Source organism: Falco peregrinus, chromosome 13 (assembly GCF_023634155.1).
Source record: "Falco peregrinus isolate bFalPer1 chromosome 13, bFalPer1.pri, whole genome shotgun sequence".
NCBI classification, from domain to species: Eukaryota; Metazoa; Chordata; class Aves; order Falconiformes; family Falconidae; genus Falco; species Falco peregrinus.
The window spans coordinates 17,284,229-17,308,060 of NC_073733.1; the positions used below are offsets into that span (position 1 = coordinate 17,284,229).

The 23,832-nt window shown below is 58.0% G+C and overlaps 3 protein-coding genes across 4 annotated transcripts; 1 reads left to right on the forward strand and 2 right to left on the reverse strand.

The window, feature by feature from the left end:
- Positions 1-269: 269 nt before the first annotated feature.
- SRPX2 (sushi repeat containing protein X-linked 2) lies at positions 270-6,577 on the reverse strand. Its single transcript, XM_055818273.1, is given in 11 exon segments — positions 270-1,098; positions 1,427-1,548; positions 1,625-1,758; positions 1,903-2,082; positions 2,199-2,320; positions 2,422-2,462; positions 2,464-2,549; positions 2,958-3,134; positions 3,262-3,453; positions 3,533-3,619; positions 5,476-6,577. Coding segments are annotated over 11 exon segments (1,392 nt in total). The 5' UTR covers positions 5,546-6,577; the 3' UTR covers positions 270-917.
- A 96-nt stretch (positions 6,578-6,673) lies between these two features.
- On the forward strand, positions 6,674-12,218 carry TSPAN6 (tetraspanin 6). Of its 2 annotated transcripts, XM_013295469.3 has the most exons (8): positions 6,674-6,828; positions 6,939-7,127; positions 7,377-7,451; positions 8,042-8,140; positions 8,404-8,559; positions 9,233-9,316; positions 11,149-11,256; positions 11,466-12,218. In XM_013295469.3, exons 1-7 carry the CDS (start codon positions 6,742-6,744, stop codon positions 11,215-11,217), a joined length of 759 nt encoding a protein of 252 aa, XP_013150923.2. In that variant the 5' UTR covers positions 6,674-6,741; the 3' UTR covers positions 11,218-11,256; positions 11,466-12,218. The 2 variants fall into 2 exon arrangements, with proteins under 2 accessions (XP_013150923.2, XP_055674249.1); XM_055818274.1 differs by lacking the exon at positions 6,939-7,127 and having other exon boundaries at positions 6,687-6,828.
- Positions 12,219-14,034: 1,816 nt separating this feature from the next.
- On the reverse strand, positions 14,035-23,389 carry TNMD (tenomodulin). Its single transcript, XM_055818383.1, has 7 exons — positions 23,262-23,389; positions 23,000-23,134; positions 19,539-19,679; positions 18,642-18,743; positions 16,620-16,773; positions 15,298-15,470; positions 14,035-14,925 (listed from the first exon to the last, which is right to left on the reverse strand). Exons 1-7 carry the CDS (start codon positions 23,307-23,309, stop codon positions 14,716-14,718), a joined length of 963 nt encoding a protein of 320 aa, XP_055674358.1. The 5' UTR covers positions 23,310-23,389; the 3' UTR covers positions 14,035-14,715.
- Positions 23,390-23,832: the final 443 nt, after the last annotated feature.

Genomic DNA, 23,832 nt, shown 5'->3' on the forward strand with positions numbered 1-23,832 from the left:
CCTCCAGGCAAAATACTTTGAAATGTAGTTGGGTTTTCTTTCCATTCTTCTTACTCATACCCCTTCTCTTTCACAGTCTGCTCCCTCCTTGTCTTCCCCACCCTCCTCCCTCAGGATACTGCCAGGACCAGGGCAGCCGTGCACAGCCTGGCCCTGGCTGTGGGCCCAGGATGGAGCTGTGTGGGGTCACCCTGGGGGTAGTGGTCCCCAGGAAGCATCCTTTTCCTGGGACCCTCTGCCACACACCTTCTGCCAGCACTGACTTTTAATACAATTTTATTTATTTCAAGTTAATACTCTATGGCTAAAACGGTTCCCAGGAAGGGTGCCCCATGGCTGGTGGAGGGTGAAGCAAGGGGCGGCGGGGGCGGGGGGGGGGGATGGCGAGCCCGCGGTGGGGGCTGCACGCTGGCTTTGCTGAGCGTGGGGCTGTTTGCTTTTTAATGAAGGCTTTCTGGCAGGAGTGCCTGCCTGTCAGGGCTGACCCCAGGGGGGGAGGGAGTGGGTGCAGGTTGTGCCTGGGGGTGAAGCTACCCCAGGGGAGGGTGAAGCTGTTGCACTGTTTCCCTGCCCGTCCTGCCTGACCTCCCACTCTCTGCTCTGGCAGCTCAGCGCCTGGCAGCCCATCTCCCCTCTGCCCTGGGGTCTGAGCGGAGGCACTCTGGTGGGTCCCACCATGGTCCTGGCTGGGCTGAGCCATCCCACCCTGCAGCCGGCTGCTGGGCACTAGGGATGCTGCCAGCGCATGGTCCCTGGCCCTGCTGGCCTCTGTGCCAGAGCAGCCGAAGAGGGGCTCCCCTTCCCCAGGAGGCCCTTGGCACCCTGGTCCTCCTCTACGGTGGGTGACTAGAAAAGCAAAAAGGAAAGGTGTCCGTCCCTTGAGGCCAGCAGAGCGGGGGTGTCTCCCTGGCACTGTCTCACTCGCAGGGGTCCCCGCTCTGTGCCCGCCGTGCTGCCTCCCGCTCGCTCAGCAGGTACGTGTCAATGAAGACGAAGAGCTCATCAGGGCTGATGGGGGAGATGTAGCGCTCGCGGTCGGCGCCCGCCTTGTCCAGCAGCACCGCATTGAAGTGGGAGCGGGTGAGGTGCAGGAACTGCCTGGGGGTGCAGGGGGGAGCCGACGGTCAGGGTTGGGGGGCTTGTCATGGAGGGCTGAGCCTGCCCACCCCATGAAACAGCGCTCAGGTCCTCCTCAGGTGACTCCCATCCGTTCCTTGGGGCTGTGAGCTCTGGGAGCGTCTGGTGATGCTGTATTCAGGCTTGCTGGGGGTGTCCTCACATTGCACCAGCCCCTCTGGTGCAGCAGAAAAGGTCTGTCCACCAACCCAGCTGCAACCTCATGCTTTGCCATCCCCAGAGATGTCCCCATGCTCAGTTCCCCTGCACAGGCACCTGGCTCTGCAGGACAGCCCCCTCTCCCCCCTACCTGAGCTCCTCAATGATGCCAAGGGACAGCTGGTGCTCCCGGATGCGTCCCACCTCGTGCGGGGGCTGCCCCACCAGCTCCACGGTGGTGACATGACGCAGGTCCAGCCCACAGGCAGCTTGCTGTGGAGGTCGAGGCGGGTGAGAGGGTGCTGGAGGTGGAGAGGGGAAGGTGGGGGTGGCAGGAGGGACTTCTCACCTGCAGCATGGAGATCTGCATCTTGTAGTAGCGGTTAGAAGGGTCAGGGGCTGAGATGACGAGGAGGCGGCGTTTCTCATGGAACTGATCCAGTAGGCTGGCAGCTGAGTTCACGTCCATGTTGATCTGCATGGCTGGGGTGAGAGGCGTGCATGTGGGGAAGTGCCATTTTGCGCCCCCCATCACCCCTTCCCCACCCCTTTGCCTGGCCAGGTGGCATCCTCCCCAAGCGCAGGGCATGGCTGCAGGCAGGTCCCCCCCTGCCCTGCCCCACTTACGCGCACAAAGGGGCTGGGAGCCAGTCCACTGCTGGGTGGACTGGCAGATGCGCAGGGAGGTGCCCTGGCGCTCGTAGCCCCCCTCGCACAGGTACTCGCAGGTGGCTCCGTAGTTGTTGCCATCAGAGGTGCAGGAGAGGTAACCGTTCTGCGGAGGCTTCAGGACAGGGCAGCGCCTCACTGGGAAGAGGGAGGCTGAGTAAGGGCTGGGGGACATGGGGCACGGCCCCAGCCGTGGGGTGCGGAGCCCAGAGCTGGGGGGAGGCAGCCAGCAGCCCCCGGGGAGCCTGCTTCACCTTGGACACGGATGCTGAACTTGCAGCTGGCTCGGTTGTACGCCTGGTCATGGGCAGTGTAGCGGATCACATGCTCTCCTTCGGGGAATTCAGAGCCGGGCTCGGGGCCCCGCAGCATCACCCTGCACCCAGCAGAAGGATTTCTCTGTCAGGACCCCGGGAGGGAGCACCCAGCATGGCCCCCAGCCCTCGCTGGTGGTGCCCCTAGCACCTCCGCCCTCACCTCTTAATGATGCCGTCAGCAGAGTCCTTCACACGGGGGGGGGTCCCAGTAGACAGTGGCGGTCAGCTTGCCTGGCTCAGCTATCCGCTCCCGGGAATCTGGGCAGCGGATCTTGGGAGGCTCCATATCTGCCCACAGGGAGGAGAGGGAGTTGGGGAACCTGAGGGCACTGGGGCTGGGCTGCGAGAGCCAGGCACTGGCCCCAGCGTGTAACCCCAGGGTTAAACCCCAGGATCCCCCAGGGATGCTGCGCACACCCCAGGCACCCCAGAGCCAGCAAGCCCTGCTGTAAAGCCAGCACGGAGTGTCCTGACCCTGAACCAACGTGCCTGCACCAGTGCGTGCTTCAGGACAAACAGCACCTCAGGGAGCAATGGGCACAGCGGTCCCAGGGTCAGGAGGTGCAGAAGCCAGCGCCTGGCAATGCCCGGGTCGGACGTGGGGTGATACCTGTAGGCACTCCAGGGATGTGGGGCGGCCTGCCCTTGTGCGCCCCAGCAGCATGGGGCTGAGAGGACGGTAGGGTGAGAATTTACCTACACAGATTGGCTCGCTCCCACTCCAGCGCCCGTCCTCCATGCAGATGCGGCTTCGGTCACCCTCCAGCTGGTAGCCGGGCAGGCAGGTGTAGTCGCAGCGGGAATCCATCTGCACGCCGGCTGAGCACACGTAGGAGCCCCGCAGCACTGCCGGCAGCACGTGGCACCGGATTTCTGGGATGGAGAGCACAAAGAGGGGAGGGAACCAGCCGGCCTGACTGCTAGTGGGCAGAGCACCCAGGACTGGCTGCCATGGGTGTCTGTGGGGATGCTGGCAAGCTGACGGCTTGGGCACACTCACGTCGGCAGTACGCCATCCCAGACCAGTGGCGGCTGGGCAGGCACTGGACGGCGCTGGGCCCCACCAGGCGGTACCCACGGGCGCAGCTCAGCTCACAGCGTGTCCCCAGGCTGCTGCGGTAGGAGCCCCCCCGGGGAGAGTAGCAGGTGGCCTCTCCGCGGTGGATGTTGAGTGTGGCACACCACTGGGGCACTGGGGGAGAGGAGGGAGGTGAGGGGGCCACCCAACCCTGCCGTGCCTCAGTTTCCCCATGAGGTTTGGGTGCCATTACCTCGGCGATAGTCCAGGGCAGGTTCAGGAGGGGCTTCTTCTGCATACACTTCATTGGTGTGACTCTCGGCTGCGTAGTAGCCAGACCCTAGGGAGGAGGAAGGAGACAAGGGGGCTGCGTGATGGCTCACGGATGCAGCGGCACCCAGGTGATGATGCCTCCCTGGGCAGCTGCACTGTCCTACCCCAAAACATCCTGCAGCACCCAGTAAGAGATCCCATCCCCAGGCATCCCCTGCCCTGCTGTCCTTGGGGCTGCCATCAAGGGTTAAGCCGGGCAGACAGTGAGCCCAGTCCCCAGCGACATGGTTGGTGTGCGTTGGCACCAGCCCGCAGACTAAACAGTGGCAGGAGCAGCCGTGGTTATGGCAGGAAGCGGGTGCTGGCACACAGTGGGCTGGCACCGACCCCCGGCTTTGCGCTGCCGGGAAATCCTTCCACCCACTCCTGTGGCACTGTCCCTGCCACCGGGCATCCCAAGGGAAGGAAGAAAGCTGCCTTCTCCTGCCCATCCCAGCGGAGCCCCTGGCCCAGGCAAGGCAGGAGAGGCACGCTGCCCTGCTGGGGGGCTGGTGGGGATGCAGCCTCTCGCTTGTGTGCCAGAGAAGGATGCTGCTGCTGGGGGACGGTGCTGGAGGGGCTTGGCTGGAGCTGCTGGCCCCATGCCACCCATGCTGTGCAGAGGGTCCATGGCCAGGGGGAAGGACAGCCTTGTGCCATCCTTGCAGGCCACTCTCTGGCCCGCACCGCATCCCCATGGGCAAGGGACCAGCCGGCGAGGAGGGAGCCATGCAGGGGGAGAGGGCTGGCATCCTTCCCCGTGGCCCCTCGGCGCCTCGGCCACGGCATTCCCCAGCACTGAGCTCACGTTTCCGCCGCGTTTCCGCAGGCCCCCGCCAGCGCTGCCCCCTCCTCGCTGCCAGCCCACCCCACCGCACTCCCCGCTCCCACATGGCGGGGATGCTCAGCCTGGGAAGGGACCCCAAGCAAAGCCACAGTCCCACTGCAGCTGCACCCATCTCCCCTTCCCCTTGCTCCGGGTTTTGGGAAGGGGATATCCGCCAAGGCCAATCCGAGGAGCAGCCCTGCCGTCACAGGGAGGAAACTCCATTACAAATCTTTCCAGCATGAACTTTACTACAGAGCGACTCCCCATTGCTTCCCACAAGCTTCATTAAGTCGCCCACACATTTCCACAAGCCTTTTATCCCAACGTCCTTCCCACGCTGCCACGGCTGCCCCAGGGAGTGGAGGGTCCCAGGGTTAGCACAGGGCTGGCATCTGTGGGGGTGGCAGTGGGGTTGTGTCAGTGAGCAGGGCTGCTTCCCGAGGGGGCTGCTGAGCATCCCCCCCCCCCCCAGCTCCGGGGATGGAGTACACTGTGTTCCTGCAGGCAGATGTGCCATTTAATTTTGATGTTCCCTTTTTGTGCAGGCACAGCCTTTTGCTTCTCACCTGGGGCCAGCACGCAGCCCTGGCTGCCCTGGGCAGGAACATCCTCAGCCAGCCGTGCTGGCAGCGTGGCAAAGGGATGAGGATGGGAGCAGGGAAGGCCCTCCCCAAACAGGGCAAGAGCTTTTGATCCTTGGGCTGGCTGCAGTGGGGTTTGGGACTGCACACTCAGTCCAGGCAAACATCTGCTGCCGATGGCCCCCATGGGAGCAGGGAGTCAGCAGGAAGGCTGCGTTCGTGCAGGCAGGGGCGTGATAGAGGCTGGTTTTCTGCTCCTCTCCAGATGCCTCCCAGCACCCCATCCACTCCTCGTCCCCCACAGCATTCCCCTGCAGGCACCCCCTACCCTGTAGGCATCAATGCTCTCGCTGGCATCGCTGTACCAGGGCACCCCTCCCTCCTTCCCTGCCCGTCACCCCTTGATGGGAGCAGGACCCCGCAGGCTGCTGTCCCTGGGGGAGCCCCGCTGCGCCCGCATGCGCCAGCACTCACCTTCGTGCCACGTGGATGACACCAGCCTGGTGAGGACAACCAGCAAGATGGGGGCCGCCTCCTGTGCCATGCTGGGGGGCTGGGGACTGGCCAGCTCACCTGCCGTGCCCGAGCCAGGGGCAGCCGCGGGGATGGCGAGGGGCTGGGAGCGGGATGATGCCCCCCTCCGTCGCCTTGTCACAGCACAGACGCCAGACCCTCCTGCCTGGCCGTGCTGCCTGTGCTCAGCAAACCTACTTCTCCCCTCTGCTGCTCGTCCCAAACATTCAAAAGCCGTGAGTCAGGCCCAAAATGATGAGATTGTCAAAAATAATAAATCCCAGGATCGCCCGTTTTCCAGTGTACCTCCTGCTTCTCCGAGGCTTTAAAAGGCTGTCAGAGTTTTTTCTTTGCAAGCAGAAGAGCCAGGAGCCTGTGTTGACAGAGGAGAGAGCCAAGCCCAGCCTGCCCCAGCCCTGGCGGGCTCTGGGAACAGGGGGTCGGGGGGGAGGCGAGGACAGAACGGCGGGAGCTGAGACCCCTTTTCCAGCTCTTGCCAGGAGGGAGGGAGAGACAGACCTCGCTGCAGACGGCGGGCTGGGAAGCGGGTCCTGAGGCAAGCGCTTCCAGCTAGGGGCTGCTGCCTCCCAGCTGAAGCGCAGCCCCCGCCGGGCAGGGCTCATGGAGCACGTTCGGTGGGACCCGCTGCCCCACGAGGTGGGGGGCGGGCGCCGGAGCCCCCCGGGGTTTAGGCGCTGGAGCACTGGACCGCGTGGGTGAGGGGAGGCGAGGGACGAGCCTGGCACTCACAGGTAGGAGAGCTGGCGTGGGGTGATGGGGGGGGACGTGCTGCCTGAATGCACTAATTATGTGGCGGCCAAACGGTGAGCGCGCTAATTAATAACACAGCTGTCCCGAGCAGGAGAGGGCTGCCAGGAGGCGGCTGTGCAGGGCTGCAGGGCGCGGGGATGCCCGTCGCTTGCCGGCATGGTGGCCGTGCCATGTGCTGGGGGGCAGGATGGCCGGTCCCTGCTCTGGGGGGGGACACCCGGCCAGGCGGCAGGGGCTGCACCGCCAGCCGCTGGGGCAGGAGAGCGGGGACGGGCGGCCCGGTGTGGTCGCGGCCCGGCAGGGGGCGCCCCGCTGGGGAGGAGCGGCCCGCCTTCGGGCGCGCTCGGCCATTTCCGTGAGCGCTCGGCAACCTCCGCCGCCTCTCGGGCGCCGCCGGCGGTGCGGGGCGGGGCGGTGCGGCGGGGCCCGGCCGGCAGGAGAGGGCCCGCGTCGGCCATGGCGTCCCCGTCGCGGCGGCTGCAGACGAAGCCGGTGATCACCTGCCTCAAGAGCGTCCTGCTCACCTACACCTTCGTCTTCTGGGTGAGCGCCGAGCCGCGGCCGCCCCGACCCTTCCTGTCCCCGCGATATATCGCCGCCGCGCTGCCCTGTCGCGACAGTCGCGAGCCACAGCAGCTTTCCCTTCTCCCCAGGTGTCGGGCATCGTGCTGCTGGCCGTGGGCGTGTGGGGCAGGGTGAGCCTGGCCGTCTACTTCTCCTTGCTGGACGAGAAGGCCACCAACGTCCCCTTCGTCTTGGTGGGCGCTGGCACTGTCGTTGTCCTCCTGGGCACCTTTGGCTGCTTTGCCACCTGCCGCGGCAGCACCTGGATGCTCAAGCTGGTGGGTGGTCCCGGACAGGGCAGGATGGGGTCCCATGCACTCCTGACCCATCCCGACCTGTCCTGACCCATCCTGGCACATCCCATCCTTCCCCATGACTCCCTATGCAGTCCCCATCCCGACCCATCCTACCCCATCCCATCCATCCTACCCCATCCCATCCATCCCACCCCATCCTGACCTTCCCCATCTCATCCCATCCTGCCCCATCCCATCCACACTGTCCCATCCCGCCCTTTCTGCCTGCAGTACGCCATGCTCCTGTCCCTCATCTTCCTCATCGTCCTGGTGGCTGCTGTCGTGGGGTTCGTCTTCAGGCACGAGGTGAGCTGGGCACCCACTGCTGCTTCCCCATGCTGCAGGGCGAGTTTGATGCAGGCTTTAATGCAAGAGCAGTTGCAGGTGTCACTGGCGGGGCAGAGGTGCTGCTGGGAGCAGTGTTTAGTTTAGCCAACATAGGGTTAAAACAGCCCAAAGAGCAGCTTGGTCCCTAGAAGGCCCCATAAGATCCCCGTAAGGACCAGGCTGGGTCAGGATCCACCTGACACGGCATGCTGCCCCTCCGTCAGAACAGGCAAAGTAGCCCTGGACTTTTAATTTTGGACTTTGATCTATCTTCTGCAATAATTTCTGTAATTAAAGCTCCTCTGAGGGTTCCTGTGCCACGGAGCAGCCTGCTTAGGGGGGAGTTGGCACCACACGGGTCCTTGTTATTACATGCAGCATCCCTGCCGCCACGGCGCATCCCAGCCTGCCCTTTAATTGCCTGGGTTTAATTGCCTGGGTGGCCGGGGTGATGTCTGCTGGCCGCGGCCAGAGTCATTCCTGCCGACACTGAGAGGTGACTAATGTGGGGCCGCGGGTCCTGAAGCGCGGGAGGGGACAGCACCGCCGCAGAGACCTCTCTCTTGCAGATTAAGACAAACTTCGAGAGTAACCTCAACCTGGCCCTGAGGGACTACAACATGACCGCGGATCGACACAGTGAGGCCGTCGACACCATCCAGAGGACCGTGAGTGCCCCAGGCTGGCGTCTGGCTGGCGGTGGGTGGGTCTGCTCGCCTTGCCCAGGGGCATCCCCTGGGACCCCCGCAGCATCGGCATCCCTGGAGCGGTGCTGGGGGTCCTTTCACACCATGGGCTTTTGAGTTTGGGAGGAGACGCTGGGTGAGATGGGGGCAGTTGCTGGAGAGGCAGGGGAGCCATGGGAGTGATGGTGGGTCTAGGGGGTCAGTACCCTGGTGACTGTGCTCCCCAAATGTGCTTCCCCCTCCAGCTGCACTGCTGCGGGGTGCAGAACTACTCGGACTGGGAAAGGACTGAGTACTTCACCCAGAAGGGTATCCCACGGAGCTGCTGCAAGAGCCAGGATGACTGCTCGGAGGAGGATCTGAAAGACCCAAGTAAAGCCAAGCTGAAAGTGTTTGTGGATGTAAGTTCAGCTTAGAAAAATCTCCCTGCCAGTCCTGGAGGTGGAGAGGGCAGAGCTGGGTGGGTGGAGAAGGGCTTGCCCTTCACTGGAGGCTTGAAAGGAGAACTACTCTCTTTGTGCAGGTGTCCTGTGGCCCAGGGACTCCCCTGGGATGGAGGCAGGGGAAAGGTATGGAGGAACGAGCCCTCCCTCCTGCCTGAGGGCCCCTCCACTCCTTCTTTGGAGGTCCCCAAACGTTTGCGCTAGGAGCTGTGTGTTTTGGAGAACAGGTGAATAAGGAGGTTATTTCCCAGTAAAGTTCATTTCGGCAGTGCTGGTGTCTTCCGACTGTGCAAAGTCCTGACCCGGCAGTGAGCGCGGTGACCTCATCTGGCAGGGAGGGCCTGGTGATGCAAGGGCCATTCCTCTGATGAGTCACCTTGCTCAACCCAATGCTACCACTGGGAACAGCCCAAGGGCAGCACTCCCCTTGATAACGGCTGGGCTGGGAGGCTGGCTGCTGCGGTGCTGATAGGGAAATAACTTCGCCAAGGTCAGGCAAGAGGGTGACAGCCAGAAGCCTTTGGCGGCCTGTGGGAGCATCTTCCCCTGGAGCTGCTGGTGCTCTGGGGAGGTTTGCGCTCCTGGGGGTGAAAAGCACTGGACCCATGTGCTCTCTTTCCCTCCTCTGCAGGGTTGTTTTTTCCTGGTAACGTCAACGATGGAGTCAAAAATGAGCATTGTGGCTGGAATCTCCTTTGGCATTGCATGCTTCCAGGTAAATCTCCTTTGTCTGGTACAGGAGGAGTGCAGAGCAAAGTTAGTGTGCCTCCGGAGGTTATTTAATTTCCGTGCAAAGCCTGGTGTGTGCACAAAAGTCACGTCCTGTTTCAGCCAGGGAGGAGTAGCTATTTTGCAGATTCCGCTTGGGTTTAATCTCACCACCGTGCAGTCTCCAGTCTTTTAAACCCAGGACTGAAGCACCAGCTCTGTTTCTGTGAGCCCAGCTTATCTGAGAATAGCCCCTGTATGAAACAACTGACTTCAAGAAAAACCAAACCGAGCCTGTGCTGTGCTGGGCAAACTCCCTGCATTTGCTGTTGGCAGGGATCAAATCTGCGCCCTTCCTTTTCCTACCCGCTGACCTCCCTTTTCATCTGAGAGGTGTTTTGGCATCAATTCCGCATGGCTGAGTCCCTGTGAGCACCTGTGGGGCATCACCTGTGCTGGCAGCTTACACCCCACACACTGCCTTGCCCTGCAATTGTGTCCTTTCCCTCCTGCTCCCCACCATCTCCTTTACTTTATCCTGTAGGATGCTTCCTGCAGGAGCCGCAGCGGTGTCATGCTCGCCAGCCCTGCTCCGGCAGGCCTTATCCCCGCAGGAAGCGGGAGGCCCCTGCCCCCGGCTCCGCCGCGCAGGGCGCTGGGCATGCTGCCGCTGCCGTGGGGCTTCCCGAAGTGCCGAGGGTTTTCCGGTGCTCCACAGTGGGAGCTGCAGGATGCACAGCCGGCCCTTCTTTAGCTGGTTTGTGGAAGCTTGCTGGGCAATCGGCACTGAGCAGCTGCGGAGTGGGCTCGGCTGGCCTTGACTTTGGAGGGGCTTGAGTTCCCCCTCCCCTTGGCCCGGCGCGCAGAGGCAGTGGCATGAGCTTTGAGGTGCTGCCGCCTGGGACCATTGGGTGACCATGCCAGCATGGGGAGAAGGAACCCTGCCAAGATATTTCTCCCGTAATGAGTGTGTCGTCGTGCGTTTCCCATAATGGATGGACCGAGCTGGGGGAGAGGCGGGAGCCAGCAGCCCCTGCCTGCAGCTTGTGCTACCAAGTGCTTCCGATTGCAGCTGGGAGAGCCCAGGAGCTGCAGTTGCTCTGCTCTGCCCAGCCACTCACCCCACTTTCTTCTTCAGCTGGGCTGTGCTCACTGTGGCGTCACCAAGATGTGACTGACACACAAAGTGTGAGCTGCACACTCCCAGCTGTGAAATTATCTCGGCTGATGCCAGGCTTGGGAATTGTAACTGGCTCCTGGCTTTTATGGCTCTTTCAGCAAGCCTTGCTGTGTTGTGTGGCCGGCAGGGAGCCATCATGCAAATGTGCCTCTAACTTTGCTTGTGGAGGTCAAACTCCTGCAGGATCTGGCCCTAAATGTCTGCGTAGGGGGGCTGGGAGGCCACGTTGTGATGACTGTAGCGTGTCCTTCAGATGGTGATTCGAAACCATTTGTTCCACGGTCCTTGCAACAGGGAGAGGTGACTGCTTGAGAGGTGTTCTTTTGTGTGTGTAATTGGCTGTGACACTCCAGATAATCTGTGTAATCTCCAAAATTACCATAAAGCTGTAGATGCTTCATGAAGCAAAATGTAACAGGATGGGACACAGCACCTCCCGTGAGGAGCTTGTTTGGCTGATGCATGTCAGGATCCTCTGCTTTGGCCTCTCTGTTATTCTGAAGCAGGGCGCAGCAGCCTATGTTGTGGTTTATAAATCCCACTGTACATCCTTGGATTTTATAAAACTGATGCTCTGGAGCAATTTGTCAGGCTTTCCCCCTAAAATGTTGCATCATGTTTTTGGCTACCTCTGATGTATGTGTTTTTATTCTCTTCAGTTGGTTGGCATCATTCTTGCCTGCTGCCTGTCCCAGTACATCACGAACAATCAGTACGAGATGGTGTAGCCGTGTAGCTGGCCCCCAGTGCGCTGTGGCTATGTCTGGGTATGTCCGTCCAGTGATGTAAGCTCGGTGGGCTGCCTCTGCATCCCTGCCTGCTGCCTGGTAGCCCCTGGGGACCTTCAGCGTGGCAGTGGGTACCACGTGTGGGGGCGTGTGGGGATAGAGGGCACCTGCAAGACTGTCTGCTATGTCATTTTAAGCTGTGTATAAATCCAGCCTCGTCTGCTAACGCTTTGTCTTGTGCGTTGCAGGGTATGCTCTCCGTGGCCAGGGAGGATGCCACCACCTCCAGTTTTCCTCTGGCTGCCACTTTGTGAAATCTGGCTTTGAACTGACTGATCTTCTTTTCCACTAGCTTATAGAAACGAGTGCAGCAGCTGTCCTGGTGCGCTCAGGGACTTGTCCTAACACTACTCCGCTGTGCCACCACGTGGGATAATTAGTGTAGCTGCGGTGGTTACAGCGAGCGGGCTCCTCCGGGTGCCGCAGCCCCTGGCTCTTTCCTTGGCGGCGCACTCGAGTGCCATGGCGAGCTGACCATGCAGGCAGCCTCGTGGGACTCCCAGTGCTCATCTTCGGTGCCTCCGTTGGGAAAGCAAGGCTTCCCCTCATCTCTGGCAGCCCCTCGGTGTCCCCTCGCTCTCCAGACGTGGTTGCTCTCGAGATGGGGCTGTTGCCCTGTTAAAACACATCCGTGCCTGCCTGAAGCCCTTGGCTCAGCAAGGTCTCAGTGTGTTGCCAAGCTCTCTCTCATCCCTGCCCTGGGTTTTATATACTTTTTTATAGTTGTACTTTTTTAAGTACAGGCTGTAGTGATTCTTTGTAAGCTGTAGCAAGGTTTGGTGATGTAGCTTCTGGTGCCTTTACCTTGGTAGGTGTCCTTGCACCAAGTCAGCTGTGACTTGATTGTCAGTATTATATGCTGCTTTAACTCGTTTTGTGTATTGAGTAGAACTCTCTTGTCCCAAAACACAATAAATATTAAGATATTTTACTCTATGAAACCACCTTAGCTTTTCTTTTCATCTCCTGGAAATAACTGCTTGAGTTGCTGCAAAGAGCAGCAACCCTCCCTGGGAGGCAATCCACTCGCCCCGGGCCAGCCAGTAACCTCTGGACCATCGCAGCTTGTGTTTTTCCGATGCTCACCAGTGCACTTGCACTTACAAATAACCTCTGTAATTGAATTTTCTTCGTAACAGCGGTTGTGTAACAGTGCTGAAGCAGAAGGCCTGGAGCATCCCAGCCCAGGAGCTGGGTGGGTGAGTTCAGCCCTGTGCAAACGTGTGCATCCTTTGCCAGTCGGCCACTGGTGCGGAGCAAAGGGTAAGGCAGCGCTGCTGGACCTGCCTTCGCCCCCAGCCTCTCCCCAGGGCAAGAAACGTGGGTTTAAGCTGTTGTGTTTGTTCGCTACTGCTCATCTTTGGGCTGTTTTGTCAGCAAGCCGTTGCCTTACTGAGCCTGATGATGCAGTGGTGTGGTGAAGCTCCGTTCCGGTGAGCTTGGGATCTTCAGGTGTCAGGAACAAACCCAGAAGGGCTCTGGCTTGGAGCAGCCAGCCGGCTGCTGGGGCTCTCTGTCCTGCTCCGGGGAAGCAGGCAGGTGTAAAAGGAGCAGTTACGCTGTGCGTAGGAGTGGTGGCCCCTTGTCAGCATCAGCCCTCTGGCAAACACTGCTTCAGTGCTGGGTGAGCTGCCGCAGCCAAACTGCCCCACAGCGAGAAACCCACAGGGGAACAACCAAAATCCTTATGCCGCGCTGAACCCGGGTGAGTAAATCGGACTGTTGTCAGCTCCTGGCTGCCCAAAAGCCTCCTGGGTCAGGACGGTGCGGCAGAGTGCGGCAGAGCACAGAAGCTGGGTTGGAGAGATCAGCCGATGGCAATGGATGGATGGAGACAGGGCAGGAACGTGAGAGGAGCAGGGCCAGGCTTGGCTAAACCCATCCTCACCAGAAAACCTGCACAGAGGGGAGTGACCCGGCGCTGGTCTGTGCGCCTGGTTCTGCATGCAGCTTCATTCCCAGGTGGGGAGGGGATGGCTCTGGCAGAAGGTGGGATGGGCAGCCTGGAGGTTCCCAAGCTGCTGCAGGAAAACTAGCACTGATGGTGCTGACCTGGGGAGCACATAGGCTTGTCCAGTCTGCTGATCCCCACAGCCAGCAACAGGCACTGCGGGCATCAGTGCCCCCTCTCAGAGGCATAAATATCTCGGGGGACTTGTCGGAAACGCTTGGTGTCCCCCAGGCTGGTTGGTGTCCCTTGGGATGCTGTGTGGGGAGCTCTGCTGCACCATGCTTGCAGCATTTTAACCACATTGTCAGCACAGCCGTGAGCAGGGACAGAAGGAGCTGCCCTTAAAAAGTGCTCATGTCCCTGCAGGAGCCACAGGGATGCAGGGAGTGCCTGACAGCCCCGGAGACACCGCGGCTGGCACCCGTCACAGTAGCAGCAAGTGGAGCCTGACCTCTGCTCTCTCCTCTGTATGTACAGCTGGGTAGGCTTGTCTGTCCAGGCGTTTCCCTGGAAAGCACCGGCCGTGGCAGTGCATGCTCCCTCAGTGACACTGAGAGGCTTTCCCTTGGTGACACCCGTGGGATGTCAAAGCTCCTCGGCAGCAGCTGGCTCCCTGGGGTGAAAGCTAGAGCCTGGGGTCTGCTGTGAGCACTGAGGCCGTGAGTGGTGGGGCTGCACAGGGGGTGCACGGGGATTTTGGCTGTTAGCTGTCAGCACTGCTGCAGGCAGTGTCCTGCTCAGGGTGGTTGTGGTATCAAGGACTTGCTTTTTCCCTCCTGGGTTTTGCCCATTTGTTGGTCACAGGGCTGGGGACAGCTGATGTCACTTGAGGTCCTCTGCACCTCCTCTCCCTCTGGCTTTGGCTGCCCACTTCCCTGGGGGACTCCTTGTGCCTGCTCCTGCCTCTGCCTTGCCAGCATGCTGCTGTGCTGCACATTGCTCCTGAGGGGACTGGTGGCACCCCTGAGCTGTCACTAGTAACTACTGAACATATCGGAGCATGCTGGAACAGAGGGTTGGGACAACTACCAGCACTGTCAGGGAGCAAATTAGGGACCTCCACACGTTCCCAGCGAGGTGAGCGCCAGCAGTCCTGGTACCTGAGTTATGGATGCTTGTGACGAGGCAGCCGAGCAATTAGATCACTTCTCAGACCCATTAAGCATCACAGACTGAGACTAAACAACTTTCCATTTTCTTTGCAATCGCTCATACAAGACGTTTATTGTTTGCCTCTTGCTGCTCAGCATGGCAACGATGCATTCGAGCACAGCCTCCCCCAACCCCGTGGGAGCAGCGCAGGGTGCTGGGGGAGGGGGACAGGCTGTGCACACATGGTGAGGGTGCCATCGTCTGCACACTTGCACACTCACCAGCAATCAAGCAGATAACCTGCGTGTCAGCTATGTCGGGACAATCTGGATCGGTGGCAACGCGGCAGGTGGGCACGGGGAAGCACCCAAGCGCTAGGTGCTGCACCGTGGGGGCTACACCCTGCCCAGCATCCGCGCAATCCACCAGTTGCAGGGCATGATGATCCGGCAGATGACCCTCCCGCCCTGGTAGCAGTAGGGGTAGGGGTAGTAGCCCAGGAGGGGCTCGCAGACCCGCCGGCAGTAGCGGTTGGCACGGCGGCACTGGGCACAGCAGTAGCCTCGCTCGTCCCACAAGGGGTGGAACTCCAGCCCGTTCTCTGACTGCTGGGAAGAGACAGTGTCAGCGCAGCAAGAGGCTGCATGGCCAAGGCACCCTGGGAACACAGGGAGGATACCCCAGAAGCGTGGACAGGACACCCTGGGCACCCCAGAAGCATGGGCAGAGCACCCTAGGAACATGGACAGAGTACTCGAGGAGCATGGGCAGGACATCCCAAGGAGCACAGCCAGGGCACCCCAGGAACACAATGAGGACACCCCAGGAACACAATCAGGACACCCTGGGACTGTGGCCAGGACACCCAGAAGCATGACCAGAGTACTCTAGGAACGTGGGCAGGAAACCCCAGGAGTGAGACCAGGACATGTGGGACAATGGGCAGGGCACCCCAGGATGCGATTGCCCGCACTCACGTAGTCATTGACAGGCAGATCCTCCTCGGTCAGCTGCCGTGCCCGACGCTTGGGTCCTGGCTGCACATCCTTCTCTGCCTCGTGTTCGCTCTCCCCATCCAGCCAGCTCTGGTTGTCTAGAAGCAGCTCAGGGTCATCGTCTTCTGTCCCTTCAAGGTTGGCCAGCTCAGGAGCTACACGAAGAGCCCAAACATTGCTGTCAACAGCCAGGGAGTGGGGGGACATAGGCAGCAGCAGGCATTAATGTCTCTACCAAAATTTAGTGCCAATGTACAGGAAAAGCCCAAAAGCCCACCAGCAGACCAGCTGTGCTCCGTTGCCTCCTGCTCTTACCAGGCTTGGAAGTAGGGCTGTAGGAGATAATATGGTGGGAGGAAAGGGCAAAGACATGTCCTACCCCCACCCTGTGCTCAGGGGTGGTGTTGGCATCCCCTCCACGGGGCTGCAGTGCAGGGAAGCACATCCTCGTGGTGGGCTGTACTGCTGGGGGTGGGAAGGGATTTGTACAGCCCCAGCAAAGTGACATGATTTGGGGCAGATTAGACCCAGCTACACCACCCACAGCTTAGGTAAAACCTACGGTGATGTAAATTTCCTTTGCTAAAACTCAACTGCAGATGGGATCTAACAGCGGGGACTGAGGAAGCAAAAGAGGACAGCGGCCGAGGACAGCAGCATCAGGGCTCTCTGATGCCCACTTGCTGCCAGGATCATCAGTGGCCGTGGGCTGACTGGTACCCGTGGGGAACGAGATGTGCCTCTGCGGCTGCAGAGCGGAGGGAGTTTTCTCAGTTGGTTTTTTAAAACTAGCTCATTCGGATAGAAGTGGGTTAGAGACAGCGGGTAATTACACTGGCAGATCTCAGAGGCCGCAACCTCTGTGAGGGCTGTGTAGTGAGCAGCTGGAGGTGGCAACCCCGTTGTGTGATTTAGATGCAGATGTCTGCTCGTGCTCTGATGTTCATGCAGTGACTAGAATTTAGGCGTCCCAGTTTCCAGCAGCGCTGCTTTCTTTGCAGGTACAAAGGGGTGGGTTTTTGCCTTGTTATGAGGAAGGTGGCCACTCTGCAAAGTGCAGGGCAGTGGGGAGCCGACAGAGACAAGTGCTTTGCAGAGAGAAACTTCAGCCCCTGCTGTTACATTTGCCTTGCTCTCTCTTGGTTGTGGCCAACATGTGTTCATGTCTGAGATGTACAAGGCTGTGGAAACGGGTTCCCACCACGTCGCAGTGGGGACGTGGCAGAGGGGGACATGGGTGGTGGCAGGGCTGCTTCTGGTGAGGGGTGTCACAAACACTTCAGGGAGGAGATGGCTCCTTGTACCTGCTATAGGCGTGGGGTGGATCCAGTAGATGGTCACGTTTCTGCAGATGTCAAAGATTTTGGAGCTCTTCAGGAACTCTTTGTTCTGAATGGGCTTTTCCCCAGGAACCCAGACCACAGACTGCTCAAAGTAGGTGGTCGTGATCTCTTCTCCCTGGAGGAAGAACAACGTTTTCACCCCGGTGTGGTGAGACACCCTTTCCCCACTGCTGGCTGCTCCTCCTCCCCTTGGCTTACCCAGAGGCCCCTCTCCCCTCCCAGAGAGCAGCTGGACTTCATCTGCCTTGGTTGGTGGTGCTCGCAGGGTGCCCGTGCAATGCCCTGCTGGTCCTCACGCTGGGACACCCATTGTGAGCCTTGTCTCTCCTGCCTGTTTTCAGCCACTGCCCCCTGCTCTCTCCTCTCTCCACTCATCATGCTTGAAGAGCCTTCTCCTGTGCAGTCCCCACCATCTGGAAGAACCTTCTGGAGCACCCCAGCTCATTTAAAACCCAAGATTAAAACATCTCCTCTCTGCTTTGCTCTTACTATTTAATTTCTCTCTCCTTCTGCTACCGATTTTGTGATCGAACACTTCTAATTTATTCCTCACAGGAATTCTTTGCATGGCTGTATTCTGTAATTTATACCACATGTCTCTGCTGTTGCATTAGTCCATGGTGTGTTTTGGCAGGTGCTTAGGGAGGGCGATATATAAAGATTATTGGATGGGTCTGTGCCGAGCTATCTGCCAAGGCAACGTCATGTATGTTGGTGGTGGTGGCCCACAGAGCAAGCTGGCAAATGGCATTTTTCTCTCCAGAAGGTGTCTGGAGCTGTATTTCTCTTTTACAGAGTTTTTCCTTATGGTTTTGGGAAGTTTTAGGAAAGAGCCAACACAACCCGACCCAGTCTGAGGCTTTTTTGGAGCCTCTGGTGAAAGCTGGGGGGTTGGGGAGGTGCTGCAGGAGGGACCTGGCACTGCGTGGGCTCTGGGAGGAGATGACTAGAGCTTAAATCTACATTTATCTCATTGGGTTTTACATTTTAGCTCTCTACCCGGGGCAATGTTCTGCTAAAGCCTGGGAAGTCATATTCCTTTTACGAAGGTAGCCGAAAAAATATATTAGCTTCTTACAGCATAATCAAAGAATCGGTATCTGGGAATTTGGGTCATGAATCGGGGAAATGTTTCTGCCCACGCTTCGTTTCAAACGCATGTCCTGCTGGTGTTTTATCTGCAACAGCTTCCCTGGGGGGGATTCAGTCTGCTAACACCCCCATCATGAAATGGAGGAGCGGGAAGGCTGTGCTGTGGTGGGCTGTGCCACCGCTGGGGCCTGGGGATGGGGACGGGGACAGGGGACAACTGCTTTCAAGGGACTGAGCCATCACCCCGGGTTACGCTGTCAAGGAGGGGTTAAAATATGGAGTAAACCACTTTTTTTCCATGCAGCAGGCAAAGCGCTTGACTCCTTGCAGCAGGATGTGGTGGGCAAAAACTAGAGGGGTGTAAGAAGCCACCAGGCACATCCGTGGGAGACAGGTCTGGGGGGGACCGGGAGGTGCTGCAGCCTGGTGCTTCCCACCTCCCAGGGCTGTACGCCAAGCGCTTTCTCAAATCGCATTTCTTAAACACGGCTGCTCTTTTAAATTCATTACTTCTGCCTCATTCTGCTTGAGAACGCGAGGCTCAATTCTTGGAGAAAACAATTTGATTGACTTTTTGGTGCCTGCTAATCCTGAGCTGCCTTGCGACCTTTTGACTACAACAGGATTATTGTTCTTGATCTCCGGTATTGTGCTGAGAGGTTTTTGTCTGTTGGCTGTCTAATCCTGTCTCTTTCCACTTGTTTTTAGAAGCAATCCTCTGAAATAAGATCATTTTATGAAGCGATCACAACTCATTATTTCTTTATTGCAGCATCTCTGGGAAGGCTGGAGCAGATGAGAGGGCGGTGGGGCTGGTGGCCACACTCCCAGTGCCAGGGAGAGGAGTGGGCTTCCCGGGGGCAGAGGGGGGGTCCTGTTTGATTCACCTACCTCAAGCTCAGGGATCTTGGCCTCTGTCGTCTCAGGTAGGACTTTAGTCTGAGTTTTGATGAAACATTTTTGAAGTCCCACAAAGAAGATGCCAGTTATTCCCTACAGCATCAGAACAAACAGCAAAAAAGCAATCAGGGCAAAGCAGGAGGATAAATAACCCCATCATATGGAGGGTACAGCTGGAGGAGGCTTTTTCCTGTTGATGTTTTCGTGCAAACTCTGTTCAGTGGTGGTGCTAAGATGTACTAACAGGTTCTCCTAAGGGATATTGCATTTTATGGTTTGGGAGAATCGGGCTTTTTGCAAACATTTTAAGGCAGACAGTCATAAAATTTTACTTTGCTCCCCTTCTCCTTATAACTATCACGAGCTCTCGTTATCATAAATAAAAATATGCAGAGTAGCATCTGACCGTTATGGTTATATGAACATTGAGCCCCCAGTTCCTGCTAGGCTATTAGCTGAAAATTTTGCCATATGCCACTGCACAGGGTATTTCCCTACAAATTTTAATTAGATTTCAGAGAGAGTCTACCACATTGTCATGAGGTTTTAATGCTCTCCAGACAGACAAATGTACTGGGCTTGGATAGATTTATGATGATTGCATTCCTTTGCAAGGGTAAATCCAATAACTAGGTCTTGCTTTTGAGATGTATTTCACTGGAACTGAACCACGGCACTATTAAATACCGGTGGAAGCGTATGTAGATACACATCTCCTTTCCTTTGAGAGCATCCCCAGGGAGTCTGCGTCTGGGCATTGCTCTCCCTGACGCAGAAGCAAATCATCCTGGGGCTTGCTCCAGCGACCCCGTGGTGTCCTGAGGGATCCCGTCGGTCCTGCTGCAAGACCGCAGGCAGGGTCCTGGGGACAAATGCTGCTGCACTCACGTTTTTGAAGTCATGGATCTCCAGGATTTCCTCGCTGCCGTTCCCGCTCCTGAAGGTCTCTGTCCTGGCCAGTGGGTCAATCTCCATCACAATCTTCTTCTTCTGGCCGTGGCTGAAGAATGTGTGTTCCATGTCATAAACCTGTGAGGGCCAAAACCGCATGGGGGTCGGCTCAGCCCCCAGCCGATTTCACACGCCAGCTGCTGGGTGAGCAGGCTGGTGCTGGGTGCCTGACCACTGATGCTGAGTGCTCTGCCACAGGGCTGGCTGCTTCCTTGCACCCCAGCTCTGAGCCAAGACAATCGTCCGGATAGTGCAAGGAGAGGCAGCTCCCAGGCACCAGGGCTGGGAAGAAGGGCAGGATGGGGCCAGGCTGCGGGAGGACAGGTATGTCAAGCCTGGGAGAAGATGCTCATCCCATACTTGCGCCAGGAGCTTTGCCACAGCTCAGCCTTTGCTGGTGCTTTCTGTGGCATGAGTCACAAAGCCCAGGCCCAAGGGACCTCACTTTTACTTCTCCCTGGCTTGCTTGGTCTGTCATCGCATCCCTGACTTCCTTGCTCCATCATTGTGTCCCCAGCTTGCTTTCTCCATCACTGCATCCCTGGCTCACTTACTCCATCACCATGTCCCTGCCTTGCTCGCTCCGTTGTGTCATCCCTGGCTCACTTTCTCCATCTCTGCACCTTCTGTTTTTCCTGGAAAGGCAGAGGTAAGAGCCTCTGTCTCCCTGGAGGAGATCAGGGATTGCCTGTGAATCAAAGACCTCCTCGAGGGCTGCTGAAGAGCTTCAGGGCATAGCAGCCGGCTCCCCAGCGGCACTCATCCCTGCGGGGAGCTGGGGTGAGCATCGCTGTGGGGAGCAGCCCTCTCCTCCTCGCAGGTGCTTGCTGCACTCAGCCAGCCCAGCAGCCCTCCAGTCTCTGCGGATGCCTGACCCTGCAAGCACGAGCAGCGGCAGATGCTGTTTGAAGCACAAAAATGATCCTGCTGGTGCGGTGAGAGCCGCCGAGCCTTGGGGAGCCTTGTTTTCCAAATCCAATGGTGTTCTGCGGAAGCAAAGGGCTTGTGCAAAACCACTCAGGTCCACAGGGCAGGGGGAAGTGGTGGAGGCATGGGGATGGGAAAGCCTCGTTTGTCCCCTGGCATGGCTGTGGAGCCAAGGAGGGAACACCCTGGACCCCAGCAATGTCCTGGCAGGGGGCAGGGGCTCTGCCTGCAGTCCCAGTCTAAACTTCCTTTCACAGACCCCTGGTTCTTGCACATCCCGCCCCATTAGGGGCTTCAAACCCTCTCAGCAATGTTCTCAGCATCAGCATCTACCGTTTTGCAGCTGCTGGAGGAAGCCTGGGCACAGGACAGGCCATGCAGGTGGTAACTGCCGGGTACCTTTACCCTTGCTTAAAAGTCAGAAGAGTGATGTGTGCCTTGGCAGTCATGAGCATCTCCTCTTAGTCAACGGGAGGCTTTTATAAACATATATAGCTGTCAATGTATTTTATGGTATGGTAAAAATAGTCTGAAGCCTAAAACGTCTGGAAGGCCGCCGGTTTTGACTGGCAAAATGCACATGGTGCCATAAATCATTTCCAGGAAGGTAGGATCCCGGGTGGCACCTTACCTTCAAGTGCCTCTCCATTTACAAAGAATTACTTTTGCCAGTGCAGTGGCCAGCTAACCCATTTGGGCTTTGCTGGCTCCGTGCTGCTCAGAGAACTGTGAGATGTTTTATAGGGCTAAAAATGACACTTGCTCACAAATGGTTGAAATATGTCCCCCTGCGAGGCCACGATGAACCCCTCGTTAGCTGACTCATCGCCTTCGCTCCTCGGCTGTGCTGCCTGGCGCGGATGCTGCCATGCAGAGGGCAGCACCGTGTCCAAGGCCACCCCTCAGAGGAACAAATTGTCTTTAAAGATTTTTTTTTCCACTGTCCAATTGCATGAAGGGAGCTTGAAGGGGTTTTTTTGTTCTTTAAAGAGTTTGATTGCCCTTGGTTTATATTTTTGAGCCTTAGGAACTTCCAGCCTCCTGCATCCTGCTTTTTCTGGAGGACTCCAGGGCCAGCTGGAGAAGCTGCTGCCCCACGGCTGCAGAGGACGTGGTGGTGGTGGACGCCGGGAACATCAGCAGGCAGCTCCACTGCAGGAACATCTCCGCTTTCCTGTGACCTCTTTGCCTGCCTGTCAGGCATTGTGAAGGGCTTTCAGAAATTCTGATGGACTCCATCCTGCACCAGAGTCTGCCGGTGAGGATGCTGAGGGCCAGTGCTGTGGTTAACCTTTCCAAGGGTGCAGCAATGGCTCTGTGCTGCTGGCTCGGAGAAAACCTCCCCTCCAGGGGTTAACAGCCTCTTCCCCCCATAGCTGGCACGCACCCTGTTTTTCGAGGAACAGTAGAGACTTTATAATCGACTTGGCAGTAGCCTGGAGGCACATATGGCTTTTATTGCTTTTTCTTTTATTTTTTGGGGTATTTATTTCTCTTTGCTGATAAGCAGACAAAAGTATCTGGTGAGCGGGGTGCTTCCTCTGCCCGGCGGGAGGGCAGCCTGGCTGAGCTGGCATGGCTCCGGCATGGGGCAGGGAGGAGAAGGGAGACGCCACCGTGGGAAAGGGGCTGCCTTGGCTGCACATGGGAATTTTGGAGACGCTCTTGAGAGTCGGCAAAACCCGCTGGCGCCAGGGTGCAAAGCAGGACCTCCTGGGTGAGCATGGAAACTCAAAGGAGAGGAGGATGAGGAGCACCGGCCAGGCTGTTGGCTTCAAGGTTAAGCAATTTGCTTGGGGTATGGGATAAAAAAAAGAGTTTTGGCAGAATTGCCAAGATGCTGGGCAGCAGTGGGCAGAGATGTATGGGAGATGTGCAGCCCCGTCGCCGCCCCGCCACACTCGGCGCTTACAGTAGCGTCTGTCTGGGGAACTGGGAATAAACGAGCCCAATCCAGTTAGCAGGAGCTCCTCCAAAAGCTAATCTGTCTCACCGTCCCCTCACATTGCAGACACATTAAAGTAAGAAATATAATCCATTGCAATCAATCACCACTGCGTCCTGGCTTTCTCTCCTCTTTATGTGGTGGCATAATGACTTTTCCACCAGTTTCTGGCAAGATAATTGAAATGAAATGGAAAATATTTTCTTACTTGTCATAAAATTTGCTGCCGGTGAAAGAAGAGTAACTTTAACTGTTTGTGGCGTAGCTCCCATCCCCTGTAATTGTCAGGGAAAGAATGCGGTGACAGAGAAAAAACCCCAGCTCCTACAAAGTAAAAGCTGGTTATGAATAATACAAAGATTTTTAAAAGTCCCATGAATGCTTGTAGTCTAAGAAAATGCATTTTGTAAAGTTGCCTGGGTTTCGGGGTGTAGTTAAAAGTTTCGATGAGTGGGGTGGGGGGGAATGACAGCTCTGTCTGGGGGAGCGGCACTCTGAAAGGCTGGATCAGAGGGGTTTTACTTACTTTTCTGGGTGTTGGGTTCCAAAGATATTTGACACCAAGAAATATCAGAATAAGAGAAATGAGCAGCACACTGAAGAGCAGCCCGCAGATCTGGTATCTGGTACAGGTCTTCTTTCGCGTCTTGGAAGCTTCTGCCTAATTAATGACAAAACGGTGATAGCCAGAGGTCTGCTGACGATTCAAGGAGGGATGAGTACACATGCATATCAGACATTTATCATACTGACAAACTGCACGGTGGCAAAACAAGCCATGAACTTACGTCCAGAAAGCGGCAGTCCTCCGGGCTCTCCCGAGCCGTCCCTCCCATGGTCTCCTCTCTGTGCGAGGATGCGAGCCCGCTCCGAGGTGGAGTTACAGCAGCTCTGGGCTGCACATGCAGTGGAAGGCTGGGTCACTGCCGCCCCCGTGACGGCGGCTGCCAGCGTCCCCCCACAGCCCGCGGGCCCCGGGGGGTTCCGCAGCGCTTGCTCTTTGCAGGGTGCAAGCGATTCCCTCGCCTTTGGAGACGAGCCCGCACGAAGCTCTGCTGCGTGGTGCCCACCAGCACAGCCAGGGGCCCAGATTCTCATTTAATCTCTGCTCCTGCCCCCCACTTCTGCCCATGCAGTGATGGCTGGAGGTGCCCAGGCTGTGCAAGGGTTCCTGGCACCCCCGGCGCGCTGGGGATGCGGGCACTGCTGCTGGGCGCTGCTCACCTCTGCTCATGGGTGCAGCGGGGCTTCTGCAGCAGGGGCAGGCTGGGAGCTGCTGGCGGGGTGCCTGCAGGGCAGGGGGACACGGGCATGGCAGGGGCAGGTGTGCACGTGGGCACGTGTGTGCATATATATGTA

What these genes read in the sequence shown, in the direction of transcription:
- TSPAN6 (XM_013295469.3), top strand. Translation starts at nt 6,742, where the DNA reads ATGGCGTCCCCGTCGCGGCGGCTGCAGACGAAGCCGGTGATCACCTGC. An exon ending in CCTACACCTTCGTCTTCTGG is followed by an intron (nt 6,829 to 6,938) that starts GTGAGCGCCGAG and finishes CCTTCTCCCCAG; the next exon opens with GTGTCGGGCATCGTGCTGCT. An exon ending in GCACCTGGATGCTCAAGCTG is followed by an intron (nt 7,128 to 7,376) that starts GTGGGTGGTCCC and finishes TTCTGCCTGCAG; the next exon opens with TACGCCATGCTCCTGTCCCT.
- TNMD (XM_055818383.1), bottom strand. Translation starts at nt 23,309, where the DNA reads ATGGGAGGGACGGCTCGGGAGAGCCCGGAGGACTGCCGCTTTCTGGAC. An exon ending in AGATCCATGACTTCAAAAAC is followed by an intron (nt 18,744 to 19,538) that starts GTGAGTGCAGCA and finishes CTGATGCTGTAG; the next exon opens with GGAATAACTGGCATCTTCTT. An exon ending in ATCTGCCTGTCAATGACTAC is followed by an intron (nt 14,926 to 15,297) that starts GTGAGTGCGGGC and finishes TCTTCCCAGCAG; the next exon opens with TCAGAGAACGGGCTGGAGTT.